Source organism: Aspergillus aculeatus (assembly GCF_001890905.1).
Source record: "Aspergillus aculeatus ATCC 16872 unplaced genomic scaffold ASPACscaffold_20, whole genome shotgun sequence".
Classification (NCBI taxonomy): Eukaryota; Fungi; Ascomycota; class Eurotiomycetes; order Eurotiales; family Aspergillaceae; genus Aspergillus; species Aspergillus aculeatus.
Window position 1 is genome coordinate 373568 of NW_017962995.1, and position 14868 is coordinate 388435.

The 14868-nt window shown below is 56.6% G+C and overlaps 6 protein-coding genes across 6 annotated transcripts; 3 read left to right on the plus strand and 3 right to left on the minus strand.

Moving 5' to 3' along the window:
- Positions 1-54: 54 nt before the first annotated feature.
- Positions 55-832, minus strand: ASPACDRAFT_47821 (uncharacterized protein; the record flags this gene model as incomplete). Its single annotated transcript, XM_020202014.1, has 2 exons — positions 55-642; positions 713-832. 2 exons carry the CDS (start codon positions 830-832, stop codon positions 55-57), a joined length of 708 nt encoding a protein of 235 aa, XP_020051806.1.
- Positions 833-994: 162 nt separating this feature from the next.
- On the plus strand, positions 995-2413 carry ASPACDRAFT_126885 (uncharacterized protein). The gene has a single exon (XM_020196981.1). It carries the CDS (start codon positions 1089-1091, stop codon positions 1977-1979), a length of 891 nt encoding a protein of 296 aa, XP_020051807.1. The 5' UTR covers positions 995-1088; the 3' UTR covers positions 1980-2413.
- A 471-nt stretch (positions 2414-2884) lies between these two features.
- Positions 2885-4309, plus strand: ASPACDRAFT_47823 (uncharacterized protein; the record flags this gene model as incomplete). Its single annotated transcript, XM_020202015.1, has 1 exon — positions 2885-4309. The coding sequence occupies one exon, from the start codon at positions 2885-2887 to the stop codon at positions 4307-4309; it is 1425 nt and encodes a 474-aa protein (XP_020051808.1).
- A 759-nt stretch (positions 4310-5068) lies between these two features.
- ASPACDRAFT_126894 (glutamine-dependent NAD(+) synthetase) lies at positions 5069-7953 on the minus strand (the record flags this gene model as incomplete). Its single annotated transcript, XM_020196982.1, has 14 exons — positions 5069-5178; positions 5265-5682; positions 5736-5778; positions 5834-5837; positions 5891-6225; positions 6277-6689; positions 6736-6900; positions 6951-7068; positions 7125-7314; positions 7379-7437; positions 7486-7524; positions 7580-7691; positions 7745-7863; positions 7925-7953. The coding sequence occupies 14 exons, from the start codon at positions 7951-7953 to the stop codon at positions 5069-5071; spliced, it is 2154 nt and encodes a 717-aa protein (XP_020051809.1).
- A 462-nt stretch (positions 7954-8415) lies between these two features.
- Positions 8416-9866, plus strand: ASPACDRAFT_36106 (NAD(+) diphosphatase; the record flags this gene model as incomplete). Its single annotated transcript, XM_020200177.1, has 3 exons — positions 8416-8515; positions 8574-9047; positions 9160-9866. 3 exons carry the CDS (start codon positions 8416-8418, stop codon positions 9864-9866), a joined length of 1281 nt encoding a protein of 426 aa, XP_020051810.1.
- A 237-nt stretch (positions 9867-10103) lies between these two features.
- On the minus strand, positions 10104-14440 carry ASPACDRAFT_47826 (uncharacterized protein; the record flags this gene model as incomplete). The annotated part of the gene is made up of 2 exons (XM_020202016.1): positions 10104-13994; positions 14048-14440. The coding sequence occupies 2 exons, from the start codon at positions 14438-14440 to the stop codon at positions 10104-10106; spliced, it is 4284 nt and encodes a 1427-aa protein (XP_020051811.1).
- Positions 14441-14868: the final 428 nt, after the last annotated feature.

Sequence of the window (14868 nt, forward strand, 5' to 3'; positions counted from 1 at the left end):
CTAAGCACTATCGAAAGGCGTGATTAGGCGTGAGCTTGAGATGGACAAGCCGTACTAATATCCAGAACCAGGAATCAGTCGCAGTCCTTCCAGCCCGTTCTCTACTACAGGGTCGGGCGTGATGACGTCTAGAAATTCATTATCCATCCTCGATGACTTTTCAGCCATCAGCATGATCATTAATTCCCTCGCCTTGAGAGGGGCTTCCCTCAGATTGGTGCGGATCCACTCCTCATCCAGATTCATTCCATCCACCAGTTGCTCCGCGGCAATTCTCGCCATAGCGTCATGATTCTCAAAGTATCTTCGGCAAAGTCCGATCACATAGGGGCGAAGACATGGCACCGGAAAATGCTGCATCTCGTCCACGGGAACTACATCCAGGATCTCACGACTGTAGCTGGTCAGTGGTCCCCCATCGCAAGGTACGAGGTTGTGTTCTAGCGGAGAGAGGTGAAAATGCGCATCGGAGAAGATCACGATGGTCATCTTGCTATATGTCGCTTCGAGAACCGGAAACCCTCTTTTGTATTCCGTGAAAATGTCGTATTCTTGCTTCTCCTTGACGGTGTACTGCTTGGTCAAGCAGAGTGTTGATACGGCGTCGGACAGGAGAGATCCTGGAACGCAGATTTCAATATCCTTTTTACAGTCAGCCAGCCCCCCTGAGCGCTTAACCTGGAGCTGGATATAAGTTGAGGTCAACACTTACATGGACTACTCGGGGAACGTTGTAGTAATTCAAAGCGATCTCTCCAATAACAGCCGCTGGTATATTCTCATCTTGAAGGTGGGTTAAGACATTTTTGATGGTTCGAGTGACTTTCTCCATTTTTCCCCTGGATCTTATGTATATGGTACCGGCAATGTTGGGAATTGGTAGGGAGGCTTTTAAGTACCGCGGCGCCTGTAGTGTAGACTTGGCGACTGATCACGTGTGTTTGGCTCCAATTGGTTTACTCCCCTTCCCCTTCCCCCTTGCGTCAACAGCTCTGTCAGCTTCACCACAATACATTGGCCTTTTCCAAGTTGACGGACTAGAGACGGCTCTACGTACTTGAATTGATCCATCTCGCTCTGAGACTGCCATGTTTCAGAAAGTACGGTCCTTTTTCTCCAAGCGTTCTTCTCCCTCTTGCTCCTTTCAAGTTCTCTCCGATCTCCACCTTGAAATCAACCAGCAGTATCTCTCTTATGAGATTCCTGCTTGCGCTGAACACTTGATCCTCGCGGGCGACATCGGCCGTCTGGCTGACTACGAGCATTATCGCGATTTCTTGCAAAGACAAACAGACCGCTTCAAGGTAGTTCTGTTGATCCTCGGCAATCATGAATTCTACACCGGGCCTTACGCCGCGGGGCTGGAAAAGGCCAGGCAGCTGGAGCAGGAGCCCTCCCTGAACGGACGGCTGATCGTTCTCAACCAGACACGATACGATGTCCCGGGATCCAATGTCAGCGTACTGGGCTGCACGCTCTGGTCCAAAGTGCCCGATGAATCGCGGGAGATTGTCCAGGCGAAGATTCAAGACTTCCGCAAAATCACGGGTTGGACCGTGGATGCCCACAACGCGATGCACGACGCTGATCTCGCGTGGTTACAGGAAGAGATCCAGTCGATCCGTCAGGAGAATCATCAAGATGAGACGATGACACGGGCAGGAAAGCGGAGTCCTCCCTCTACTAGTCGTCCCAGGCGGTCGATTCTCGTGGTGACCCACCACGCACCCTCACTCGAAAGAACATCCGCCCCGCAACACGCGCAGAACCCTTGGAGATTTGCGTTCGGCACGGAGATCCTATCTCAGACTTCCGAGGGCGTCCAGGCCTGGGTGTTTGGGCACACGCATCACAGCACCGAGTTCAAGGCGGGCTCGGTCAAGGTGGTCAGCAACCAACGGGGATATGTGTTGCCTTGGAGCAATCCAGCGACTGCAGAGACTACATTCGATGTAAGAAAGGTAATACGTATTTCATGAGTCGGGGTGAAACTCATAGATCTAGTCATACAGAGCCTTCCCGCGGACTATCCATAATGGGAACTCGAAAGTGTAGGTAGTTCACATTACTGGAGTGTTTTGCTGCAACTGAAGTTCCTGTCTCCCTGCCTGACTAAGGGCAGCACTGTCTTTATCAGGGCATTGGCAAACCAAGGGACCTCCAGGGAAGTCAAGGAGTAACTTATTGCGTGTGCTCCAGAGAAAGTTCGACTTCAGTTGTAGCAACTCCGGAAGCCTCTCGCGCTCAATATTGAACAAGTCAAAGCTGGGCTCAGGGTCTCACGCGGGTGCTGTTTGCCAGGGGGTTGAAGAGGCATAATCCAGAGCTTGGGTTGTCGGGGAGTTTGAAGGCGGGGAATGGGTGGTGAGTTATGATTTATGAGTTGTATGGGTTGGAGTGATGGTTACTTAGGATTGAGGGTTACCAGGAAGCTGAAAGGAAGGGGGTCCGGGGGTTCTCCCCCGGGAAGTCTTACTCTGGGTAAACATGCCAGAGTAAGCAAGCTAGCAATGTATCATCTGCATGAACATATCAACATGAGTATACAACAATGGGTGGGGTGAGGTGGATAAGTGTGCTGACTTCCCTGTGCTATTCGTCTACTCTTGAAGTATAGGTAATGTAATGGTGATGTTGTGTACTGTACCATGCTGTACTGTATGGTATGGAGTGGCAGCCTCAGGCGGCAGTGGCGGGCGGTGGAAGGAAGGAGTGGGGCGATCGCCCCAACAAATGCCTCGAGCCCGCTTTTTTATCTACTTGCCATCCCCTCGCTGTGCCTCGTTTCTTCCTCCGAAGAAAGCCGTGCTTTCAATTTACCTGTCACATCAACCCGTCAATCTTTGCTCATCCTTTTGCTTCTGTCTCAAAAAGCACACACACCATGGCTGGGGACGACACCCAAAACAACAACCAAGACACCTATCCCACCCACCACAACCACAACCACAACCACAACCAACACCACCACCATCACCATCACTACCACGGCTGGCCCGAAGATGACAATCCCTTCGTCGCGATCCGGCGCTTCGCCGACGAACAGATCTCCTCCGTGCTGCAGTCCGTAACCGGTCTTCCCTCGTCCATCAACCCTTCCTCGGATCGCTGGGCCATCTTCGACGACCGCCCGCGCGACAACCCTCATAGCACCAGCAGCCAGGAAGACAGCGACTGGGACCATCCCGCGACCGTCGCGGCGCACCACCACCACTTCTACCCGCGCAACTACCGCAGCGACGCCGACTTCTTCTTCAACTCCTTCTTCGACCGATTCTGGCTGGACGCGGACAATGACGACGACGATTTGGGGCCATCGCGGCGACTCCTCTTCCAGCCCTTCCCACACCGGCCCATGCTGCACAACCTCATGAGCGACGCCTCGCCCGCCTGGCCCGTGCCCTACCTGATGTTCAGCCCGTACTCGCCGCTGCATCTCGAGCGGCGGCGCGACCGCGGTGATAACAGCCCGGGGGTGTTTTCGTCGCTGATGTCGTCGCTGAGTCTCTCCGAGGGTGATGATGCAGCTGCGGAGCCGGAGTTGGAGCCGGAGCCGCGGTGGCGCGAGGCATTCGAGGATCTTCTGCGGCTGGAGAACGGGAAGCCCATGCTCGAGCGGGAGGACATCACTAGCACAAAGAGAGCGACCCGTGAATCCGGAACGGATTGGCTGCAGGGTCTCGTGAAGCGGGGTAGTCTCGGCGACCGGTGGAAGTACGTTTCCGGTGGTTCTGGCGGTGGTCAGCCGTCGTGGTCGACGATCACCTTCGACAACTCGCAACTCTTGCAAGACGATAACATCCCGACGAAGAAGGCAGAGGTCATCGACACGGAGGACCTTGCCCAGCCGGCTGGCGGGGCCGACGCGCTCACGGAGCAGGATCTGTACGACCGGTTCCTGGATGATCTCCAGGCCCGCGAGCAGGCGTTTGCCCGCGAGATCCACGAGAGCCCCCTGCTGCGCTTGTTGCTGGACGACCGCCGCCGCTTCAGGGAGTTGGCGCCGCGCGAGGGGTTTTTTGGTCAGCAGCAGCAGCAGCAGGCTGACCAAACTACCCCTAAGGAAAGTGAGAGTGAAACTGCACACAAACCATACGTGATCGCCACGCAGACCCGCACCGAGCGCGTCCGCCTCCCCGACGGCGCTATTCAGACCAAGACGATTCGCAAAAAGCGGTTCTCCGATGGTCGCGAGGAGACGAATGAGTCGGTTGACGTCGTGAATCCGCGGCAGGGCGAGCAGCCACCACAGTCAGATGGGGATGGTGGCGCCGACCAGAGCAAGGGCGGTTGGTTCTGGAAGGGCTAGCTTGGTGGTTCGTTCTGCTTCCAGAATCCGTCGTTGACACTCTCTCTTGTGCCTGCCTGCCCGGGTTTCTTTCCTTGTCTAAATGCATTATTCCCATTTGTGTTCTTGTTTGTTTGGTGATGTTGATTAGCGTTTCTCGTCCTGTATTATCATAACTCTACATTGCATATGGTTTCTTTTGTCTAAATTGGGTGTGTGGAGGCATATGCAGTATGCGTGTCTGAAATGTGAATTATCAGTCACAAATTGATTTGAGGTGTGGCAGTCCATTGAGGTATGGAACTATATCGAGGTATGAGGTCCATCTGGGGTAAAGTATAATATAGCATTTCTCCAGTATCCGTGGAGCAGTGTCAGTATACATTGTATACCTACCCACGAAAGCGATCCTAATGCTGCTTCTGCATGCATACCTTTGAAATTAAGGGATTGTGCCAGTACGACGGACTCAAGCATTCCCACAGCAGGGAGCTAGATAAGAACATGAAAATGAGATCAAGAACTGAACAAACCCCATAAACGTCTCATGACATAGCATTACCGCGCATAGTATAGTGCTCTTTAGGTCTATGCCCTGCCCTGCCCTGCCCTGACAGAATATCGTCATGCTAAGCATAGCTAAACCACCGTAGAGCGTTGGACCTCACATCTACCCACTTCTGCATTTACACCTACACCTACACCGAACGTGACGCGAAGCTAAGCTGTCAATGAGTACCGGCTTGACCTCCTCCCTCCGCTGGGCAACAACAAGCAGCCTCAATCCGCCTTCACGCTCTTCTTCTGCGCCTTGCCCGCCGTCCACCCCTTCTCCTCCCAGTAGGCGACGCTCTCCTCCATTTTCTTATACGCCCAGGTGAACGGGGGGTCTGTGTCCCGCATCGTTAGCTATAACCCAATCGCTCATCCGCCAGGAACCCCCAGGAAGCACCGCAAGGGAAAGAAAGAAACGTACAAAGAAACTGGCGCAGATCATGCCGATTATCGTCCGGCGAGTACCCCTCGGCATGGTAGCTGGGGGTCAGCACGGTCATCTTATGGCGGTTGATGCTGTAGTTGTAGAAAAAGTGGCGCGTCTTCTCGTACACCTCGCGGGGGCTGAGCTCGTGGCCCCATTTGTGGAGGAGGCGCTCGTACATCGACCATGGCCCCAGCTTGGCGACCTTGCGCAGCTGCCCGAACACCGACAGCTCGGCGTAGGTGACGCCCATGTCGGCCTCGTCGGACTGCACGTAGGTCTGCGTGATGGGCTCGAGCTCGGCGGTGGGCGTGGCGTGCAGGAACTCGTGCAGGATCGGGAGGGCGAAGGCGGTTTGGGCCCAGTGGATGAACTTCTTGAGGTCGACTTTGCTGATTGAGCCGATGGGGTTGAGCTGGCGGGGTTAGTCTTGGTGAAGACCGGAAAGAAAGGGGGGGGGGGACGTACGTCGGCGCTGCTGGCGTCGTATTTGGTTAGGTAGCCGCGGAGACTTTGGATGGGTTAGTGTACGGCCAAGGTAAACGGTGGGGAAATGCTCTACACACCATTCTGCGAGATTGTTAGCACCGATCTTAGTCACGCGGGGTTTGGGTAGAAAATACCATCGACGTTGGACGAGCCCAGCACAAGCAGCCCTCCACCACCCGGCCGCTGGCGCACCGTCGGAAGCATCTGCGCGAACAGATAGGAGAGCACCATTCGCAAGCGGGCCTGTATGTTCTGCAGCGCCTGGTTCTCCGCGAAGCTGCCGCCGTGCACCTTGAACTTCGGCTGGAAGTTGGTCACCACCGTGAACAGGTTCGTGACGGCGGTGACGACCGTGTCGAAGTTGAAGTCGATGTGGTAGGAGCCGATCTCCGCGGCCAGGGTCTTGGCCCGCTCCCGGGTCTCCTTGCTGGAGTTCTGCGTGCCCATGTAGTTGGTGTGGAAGATGCGGCTGGATGGGTTTAGTTTTGTGTCATCAGCGAGTTGATAAGGTGGTGCTTACTTGCAGATCTCCTGGCTGGTGGACGGAAGCCAGGCTGATCCCTCCGGCTCCGCGCAGAGCCGACGGACATCCTTGATCACCTGCTCATTCCCCTGCTGCACCGCTTTGACGACCTCCCTGCACATGGAGTGCACAATGATGGCCGTCGCACAGCTGTCGATGCCTCCGCTCAGAGGAACGAAGTATCCCGCTGCTCCGCTGCGGCGAAGGTAGTCCCACAGCCAGCAGGCCGGACCGAGGGCGATCTCCTCCTCTGGGGCATGGTAACGTGGCTGAAGAACCTCAGATGGGGCAAGACCAGGATCAGCCTCCTCGCCGGTACGCGACAACCTGAAGTCCAGATCGAGACGGACGAAGGGGGTTTGCCTGCTGGCCTGCATGCTGCGGCTCGCGCTGGAGCGGTATGAGCGGACCTGTCCGAGTCAGCCGACGCCTCCGCTTGAGGAGCAGAACAAATACCTCTTCAATGTCCACGGTGGCAGTGACAACCTCGACGTCGTTGAGCGAGAATTGCGAGCCCTGGGCCACGATGTTGCCGTTGACGACGATCATCGCACACCCGTCATAGTACAGACGATCACCGTCGCAGCCCTGCTGGTTAGCGTACAGATAAATGCCTCCACTCTGCAGACCGATCAGCATCTCAACCACCCCAAATTTGGGGATATTCTCACCAATTTAGTCGCCTGCGTGATAAGGTTGACGCGGGTATCGAGCTTCCTGAGTTCGTGGTGACTGCCCGACGAGTTCGAGATGATCTCCACGCCGGCGAGACCGTAAGGAATATGGGGGCTACATCCAACCATCAGCACGGCCTTCGAAGTCGAACGGGCGGAAAACCGGTTTACCCATTGGGAGTGAACAGCTCCTCGCAAGTCTCCAAGCCCAGGCACGTATCCCTGGTGCTGATGACTGCATCACCGAAGGGCACCTTGTACTGGCCAGTGATCTTGCCCACGATCTGCTCCAGGTAGTAATCCTCGATCTCCTGGGGGCGCTGCCAGGGGGTGAAATGTCTCATCTCCCGATAGTTGCCATCTGCATGAAATCGTCAGCGACCAGCGAACGGCTCAGCACACAGCATCTGCCTGGAGGGCCCCACCATTGGCAAGCCACATCTTCGGCCGGATCAAGATAATCTTGCGGTTGAAGAAGATCACCCTAGTCCTGTCAGACTACCTTCGTTTGCCCTTGCAACAAAAAGCTCACCGGCAATTGTACCGCACGTTCCGATGACGAACGGGCATTCTACCATCCTGTCAGCTGCCGTCGCAGACCAAGCTGTCTGGCTCGCGCAACTCACCCAACATCCACCACGATATCCTGGCAGTCAGGATGGTCGATGATGCGCGCCAGCATCTCCCACGAATGCAGGAACGTGTCGCCCTCGATGAACGCGTCCAAGCAGCCATAGCCTAGTCCCGTGTCAGCGAGCTGGAGCCGCAAACATTGAAGCTGTGGAGAGTACCGGTAATCTCCAGCTCCGGACCGACGCGCAGGGTGGCTCCGGCTGCCTTGGCCTTGCGGATACTTTCGATGATGCGCTCAGCATTGCCCTCGAAGTCGAGAGCCCATTGGTTGAGCGAGCTGCAGGTGGGATGGTTAGAGCGGTTGCACGCGCAACCCAACAACGCGAGGACCCACGTACCATGTTGCGAGAGTGACCAGGTGGCCCATTGTTGGAATTAAACAGTGGCAACCGACCGATTGGGAGGTGAGGATTGACAGGTCTTGGGGGTGTGATTGATAAGAGTTGGAGAAATGCCACTGGCCCCGGCAAGTCGTCGCGATGCACGGTCACGTGTGTGGGGTGCTCCCCGATTGCCCCTCAGTGTACCGGTATTACAGTCCCACAGCTACAGTTGACTTCTATCTCAGTGTAAATACTGTAACGGAATTACCAGTGGCGCAGATCCTCGGCACGAAACCAGCTGATTAATCCATCGTTATCGGAGAAGACGAGAGAAGAGAAGAGGAAGTACAAATGCCCATGTCTCCGGGTTTCGCAGTTTCTTTACCTCTTGTCTCGTGCCCTGTCCTCAATTACCCTTCATCTCTCCTAACCAGGCATCGAGTCCTGCATTCCCCCCTTCCTCCATCACATCACATCACTTCACTTAAGAACCACAACCACCCACAATGATCAACACCGACTCCCTAATCCCCAACCCCGCGCACATCCAAGCCGAAACCATGCTGGCCCGCCAATTCGGCCGGGAAACCGCCAACTACTTCTCCAGTACGTCCCTTGCCCAAGACCCTCAAACCAAACCTAACCCAGGACTAACGACAAAAAGGCTCCCCCCTAAACCGCCTCTCCTTCCTCCGCTCCAACCATCCCTTCCTCTCCGCCGCCCTCAACCACCCCTCCACTCGCTTCGTCCTCCTCAAGGACCTCGCCCCGCTCACCCAGACCGCCTCCCCCGCCGAGCCCTACTACGCCCGGTATGACGAGATCCAGCCCCTCGTGCCAGCCACCATCTACGACCAATCCGAGGAAGAGATTCTAGCCGCGTACGACTCGCGCAAGCCGATCCTCGCGACACCGATTTTCTTGGGATTGGACGAAACCTCCCCCAAAAGTGAGGGGGCGGCAGCATTCGCGTGGAAGATCTACGCCGGGACGCCGTATTTCGCGCTGGATGTGAGCGGGCCGCGTGGCGGGGAGGAGGTGCAGCAGCAGCAATATAGAAAGGTGGTGGAGGCGTTGGAGGCGAAGGGGTTGAGCTTTCTGCAGGCGCGCGTGGTTATGAGTTTTGCGGCGGATCAGGGTAGGTCCCCTTTTCCCTTACCTTGTCCCAAAGTCTGTGTTGCTGGATGGATGGATGGAAGGATGGAAGGAAGGATGTAAGGCTGATGTGTACTGACTGTGTCCGGATATAGCGGCGATCTACGCGCAAGCCCGTGCCCTAATCGACTGGAACACGCGCAACACCTTCTGCGGGACGTGCGGCGAGCGGACGATCGCGGTGCACTCGGGGACCAAGCGGGCGTGCCCGGCGACGGACGCGGCGCGGACAGCGGCGGGCCTGCCGGCGGAGCGGCCGGCGTGCAGCACGCGGACGACGATCTCGAACCTGAGCTTCCCGCGGACGGACCCGACGATCATCGTGGCGGTGATATCGGCGGACGCGCAGCGGATCCTCCTGGGCCGGTCGAAGCGGTTCCCGCCCAATTGGTACTCGACGCTGGCCGGGTTCATCGAGCCCGCGGAGTCGGTCGAGGACGCGGTGCGCCGCGAGGTCTGGGAGGAGGCCGGCGTCACGCTGTCGCGCGTCGTCATCCACTCCTCCCAGCCCTGGCCGTACCCGGCCAACCTGATGATCGGCGCCATCGCCCAGGTCAGCGACGCCGCGCACGAGAAGATCAACCTCGAGCATGACCCGGAGCTGGAGGATGCCAGGTGGTTCGACATTGCGGAGGTGGAGGAGGCGCTGCGGAATGGGGTCAGTGCGCTCGGCGATGGGCCGGGCCCCGAGTATAAGGAGGGCGCGTTGCGGTTGCCGCCGCCCACGGCGATTGCCAACCAACTCATTAGGGCGGCGATCAGTATAGATCTCCTTGGCGGGGAGAAGAACTCGAAGATTTAGAATAGATTAGACAGGGCCTAGACAGTTGCTGTGCTTCGTGTGGGGGTTTTTGTTTTCTTGGGAAGCGAAATGTTGTGTTCACGTTTATATACAAGTACATCACAATCAACACAATTCTCGAGTGTTATTGCTGTTGTCTATAACATCTGTTCATCCCATGAGAAGCCATCGATATAGCTTCCCGACTGAGACATCCTCACTCTGGCCCTATAGAACGCTTTAGTCAAAAGTGTAACTTCAAGGATTGGCGTACACAGTACCATCGCGGAGTTCGTGGATACTATCACGGTCAGTCGGCGAGCCCACCTCGGCGTACCGCCTGCCATCCCGCAGCTCATGGATCGTGATGCGACGGTGCGATTTGCGCCGCCGAGAGCCCCCGGCCCCCCGGTTCGAGGTCGACGAGGCTTCGCGCATCTCACCGCCGCCGCCGCCACCCGTCGAATTCACGCTCCCCGCATCGCTCAGCCCGGTGACGCTGTGCGGCGTGGCCTCGCGGCTCTCGCGTTCGATCGACGCCTGCAGCTGGTGGTCGGCGACCATCGCCATCCCGTTCTCCTGGTACCACTGGCGCAGGTCCGTGGCGTAGGTCGCCTCCTCGGGGCCGTATTCGACCGGCGGGCCGGAGACCTGCGCGTCGGCGTCGGCCGCGGTGAACACGGCCCAGGCGCTCGTCTCCACGCTGGCCAGCATCATGGCATGGTTGAAGCTCTTGACCTGGAAGTCTCGCAGAAGGATCGCGTCGCCCTCCGTCACGGACGGCAGGGCCGTCTTGTTGGGCCGGAAGATCTGCGCGAAGAGCATGGTACCCGCCAAGGAAGGGTCGGTCAGCCCCAGCGTCAGGATGTAGTCTTTCTTGCCGGACGCTGCCCGGATCACGGGTCGCACCTCGGCGACCGTGGAGATCGTATCGATGAGCCCTCGGAAATGGTCGACGAGGGTGGCCAGCGGCGCGAAGTAGGACAGTTTGCTGCGCAGGCCCGGGTAGTTGCGATTCAGGGCGACGATGCGAGACACGTCGCCCCCAACCAGCATCATCTCGTCCTCGCTGTGCGTGGCATGGACGTCAGTCTCCTTACCCACGTGGACGCTTTCGTCCCGGTGGAATTCCTTCTGCGACGGTGCAGAGGCATAGCTCTCGGTCTCTGAGCCTTCGTCTACCGAGACGAATTCCTCGCTTTCGACATCCTGCATATCTGCATCTACCTGTGTGGGCTCAGGAGTCGGCGGTATTTCGTTTGCAGTGGTAGTTACTGACGGAAGCTTCCCCACGCCGACCAGCTGTGAAGGTTCCGGGGTGATTAATTGGTGGTCAAGTTGGAGGCTTGGACTTTGGCGACTCAAATCAGCGGATATAGGCAAGCTCTCCGAGGCACCATCAAGCGACAGGCCTGCATTCACTGGCTGCTGATCTGCCAAGGCTGTTTCATCATCCTCGGGTTGGATCATTGTATCAACCAGGCTGTGTTGCGAATCGGGTAAAGGAATCGCTGCTGAGAACGTAGCCGACTCGAGGAGTGCAGGGTCGATTGGGAGATCAGCCGAATGCGTGAGAGGGCCAGCGCTGTGGTCGACATGTTCAAAATCCGGTCCACTCGACGAGAAGAACTCGAGACTTTCATAGCCAGGACCGTGGATTAGTGTCGTCGTTCGAATTTCTTGGATGCCAGCGGGACTTTCTGGGTTCCGAACTGGGTTCACATAATCCTCTGGCACAGGCACAAACCCTGGTTCGTGGGCCAATTCTTGCATATGCTCGGCCTGATCTGCTTCCTCTGCGACGCGCTCCTGAAGATATGCTTCCTGAAACTGCACAGAATCAACCTCTTTGGCTTGTGCCTGCGCATCCTCAGACTCTTCGGCCCCAGACTGTTTTCGCTGCAAGTTTTCCTCGACGAAGCCTTCCCCTCTCGATTGCTCGTGTTCATCGTCCGGCAATCCCTTCATCGTTCCCCTATCATTTGCATATTCTGCTTCTGAATGTACATTTCCCATGTCCTCATGCACAGAACGGTTGTGGCTTTCTCGATCTTCCAGACCTCTTTCTGGCTCTTGTTCTTGTGCATGCCTTTGGTCTTGAATCGACCGTTCCTCAACCTCGGATACAACATCCCCTTCAGCATCTTCGAGCTCAGCGTCGAAAGTATAGAGGACATTTGTCTCTTCATCCTCGTCGTGCATATCTTCCTCGTCGTGCATATCTTCCTCGTCGTGCATACCTTCTTCGTCTTCCATATCTTCCTCATCGTAAATCTCTTCTTCCTCTTCGTCAACGACTTCAGAGTCCGAAGCCTCATCACCAACTTGTCCTGATCGTTCGGCACTTGAAACACTTGCATCTCTCGGCCTTGAATAAGCCCCGGGGCTCGGCTGTACAGGCGCAGGTTCATCTTCGCTGTCACTGTCCAAAACAATGATCTCCGGGGAATTCCTTTTCGGTGGGGGCGCCTCGTGCCTGACATCCTCTGGATCCGACTCCGACTCAACACGGTCATCATATGCTTCTCCGCCGTCTTCGTCGTCATCGTACATATCCTCTTCGTCCAGTTCATCCTCATCCTCGTCGACTTCATCCAAATCCCCTTCATCGGACACGTCTTCCTCAAAGTGTTCGGATTCCTCGTCGAAACCATACTGGCCTGCGGGCCCTTCGACACCATGATCTTCCACATCTGATTCTGCTTCGTCGTCCGATGCCATATCACCATCGGTCCTTGGATCGGCGATGGGTTCTGCGTCGTCCGCCACGTCCGGTTCATTTTCGTCGGCCAAGTCCACCGATTGAGGCTCGGAGCCTGGGCTGGCAAGCTCGTCTTCATGCTCCTCGATCGCCGATTCCTCCCCACTCGCGTTCTCGGCTTCAGAGTATTCCTCTTCATCTTGAGGGGTATGATGGAGTTCTTCCTCCTGGTCGTCTGTTTCGCCATGGAAGGTCTCATGTTCGATTTCCGTCACGGTCCATTCAGTTGGCAATGAGTCTGCATCCACCATTTCCAAGTCCGCATCTCTCTCTGGCGAAGGAGCTTCAGCAGCCAGGGCAGGTGTTGATACATTCTCTTCCACGCTCCCCGCTTCCTCCGCGATTGAAAGCCCCGAGTCTTCCTTGGGCAGCTCAGAGACACGGGCTGGCTCAGAAGCTTCATTGCTGGGAGTACCTGTGGCACCCCCTGTTAACGGCCCTTGGGCTTGATGCTCAATAGACTCGATCGCGATCGCTGCACCAAACCCAGCCTCGCTTTCTGCGTACGAAGATTCTCGGGCTAAGTCTGACTGCGGTGCAGCTAGCTGGAATGGATCAGACGTAGCTGGCTCGGACGTGATTGCAACCGAACCAAAGTACCCCAGCGGGCTATTTGATGAGCTAATCAGTGGAGAGGGAATTGGCAGACCCGGAGAAGGAATCGGATTCAGCCGCGGAGTGTCTGTGGGAAGGTGGCCAGAAAGACTTGAAATAGTCCTATGCATATGACGCGAAAACTCAAGCCGCTGAGAAAGATCCGGAAGAAGAAATTGCACATCTGGCTTCGGTTGGGCCTTTTCCGGGGTATTATCCTCACGAGCCTCGGGCGTCTCCGACATTCGGTCTACATCTGAGACTGCACTTGTAGGTTCTTCTTGGACCGTAGGGACGGAAGGCAGCTGATCGGTCCCGCCGGTCTGAGGCGACACGGGTGCCGTAGGAACTTCCGGAGAGCCATCCGCTTCCTCAGCGGCCTCTTCCAACTCCGCCGCCGCTTCGTTGAGCCAAGCCTCGTCGTCGAACATAGCCGTCCAGACCCCCGGTATTTCCAGATCCTCAGGACTGGCTGGTTCGTCCACCAGCCGCCAGTCATTGCGTATACTGAACCGCGTCCGTTTCCTCCCCTTCCCCGGAACGAATCCATCATCCTCCGCGAAGGGATCAAAGGCCGGATGCAAAGCCGAGCCAGCTATATGGCTTCCGATAGACGTTCTCGAGTGTTCCAGGAACGCGGGCGATTGCCAGGTCGCCGAGTCAAGGCCGCGGGGGAAGGCACTGCCTCTCGGATCGGGGGTAGTCGGTGTGGGCGTGGTACTCTCGGCGGCGGGCAGAGGAGACGAGGGGGGATCGATCTTGACGGTGGAAAGGTGTTGATCGGAGCGCCATACCTAGAACGCAATGAGCCACCACCATCCTCCGGGCTCTCTGTGGGTTCACTCACCTCGACCAGAACCGTGGTCTCGAAATGCACATCCCAGGCGACGCTCTTGCCCGGGGTGAGAACTTTCGGGTCATTGTCGGTCAGCCTGGATCCGTTCAGACTGAGATACACATTGTCGCCGATCCCAACCTGCGACTTGGCGACCTCTTCCGCGACGTGTCCGTGGAAGACGACCCTCACTTGCCCGCCAGACCGCCGGAGCCGGAAGTCGGGCTCCGCCAGAAGCAAACTGATCGACCGCGTGGACGACGAATACGGCCATAGCAGAGCCACTACACCGCGCACGGAGTTGCTGGGTAGATTGTCGAGCGACGGGGCGAGCTGCGCAATGGGGACCGGGGTCGATTGAAGGAGTTCGGAAACCGGAGCTTGTTGTTTATCGTGGGCGTCCATCGCTGTGGCCGCTTAGTGGTCATGCGCATTCCACATTGCCTGAGTCATAGGTACTGGCTGTCTGAGTTAAGAATAGCCACTCAGGTGGAGGGGTTGTGCAATGGTCGACAAGAGCTGGAGCACAGGGCAAAAAAAAAAATAGGTTCTTGTTTGGATGGCAGCACGCGCGGGAAATCGAAAGGATGCGGAGGAGGAAGGAGGAGAAGGAGAGAGGTTGTTGCGTCACAAAACCTGGCGTATTGGAGCTGTAATATTACAGACTTTTCTTTGTTGTTGCCGCAGCCCACCGCAGAGTGGAGTCGGTAATGGTTGGTCAACCCCATGGCACATTGTTCCAGGCTCTCCCACATGTGATGGAGCAGGATTGATTTGGAAAAGAAAAACATGATAGAAGTTCCCATGATTGAAGATCTCTGTCAGCTTCAGGA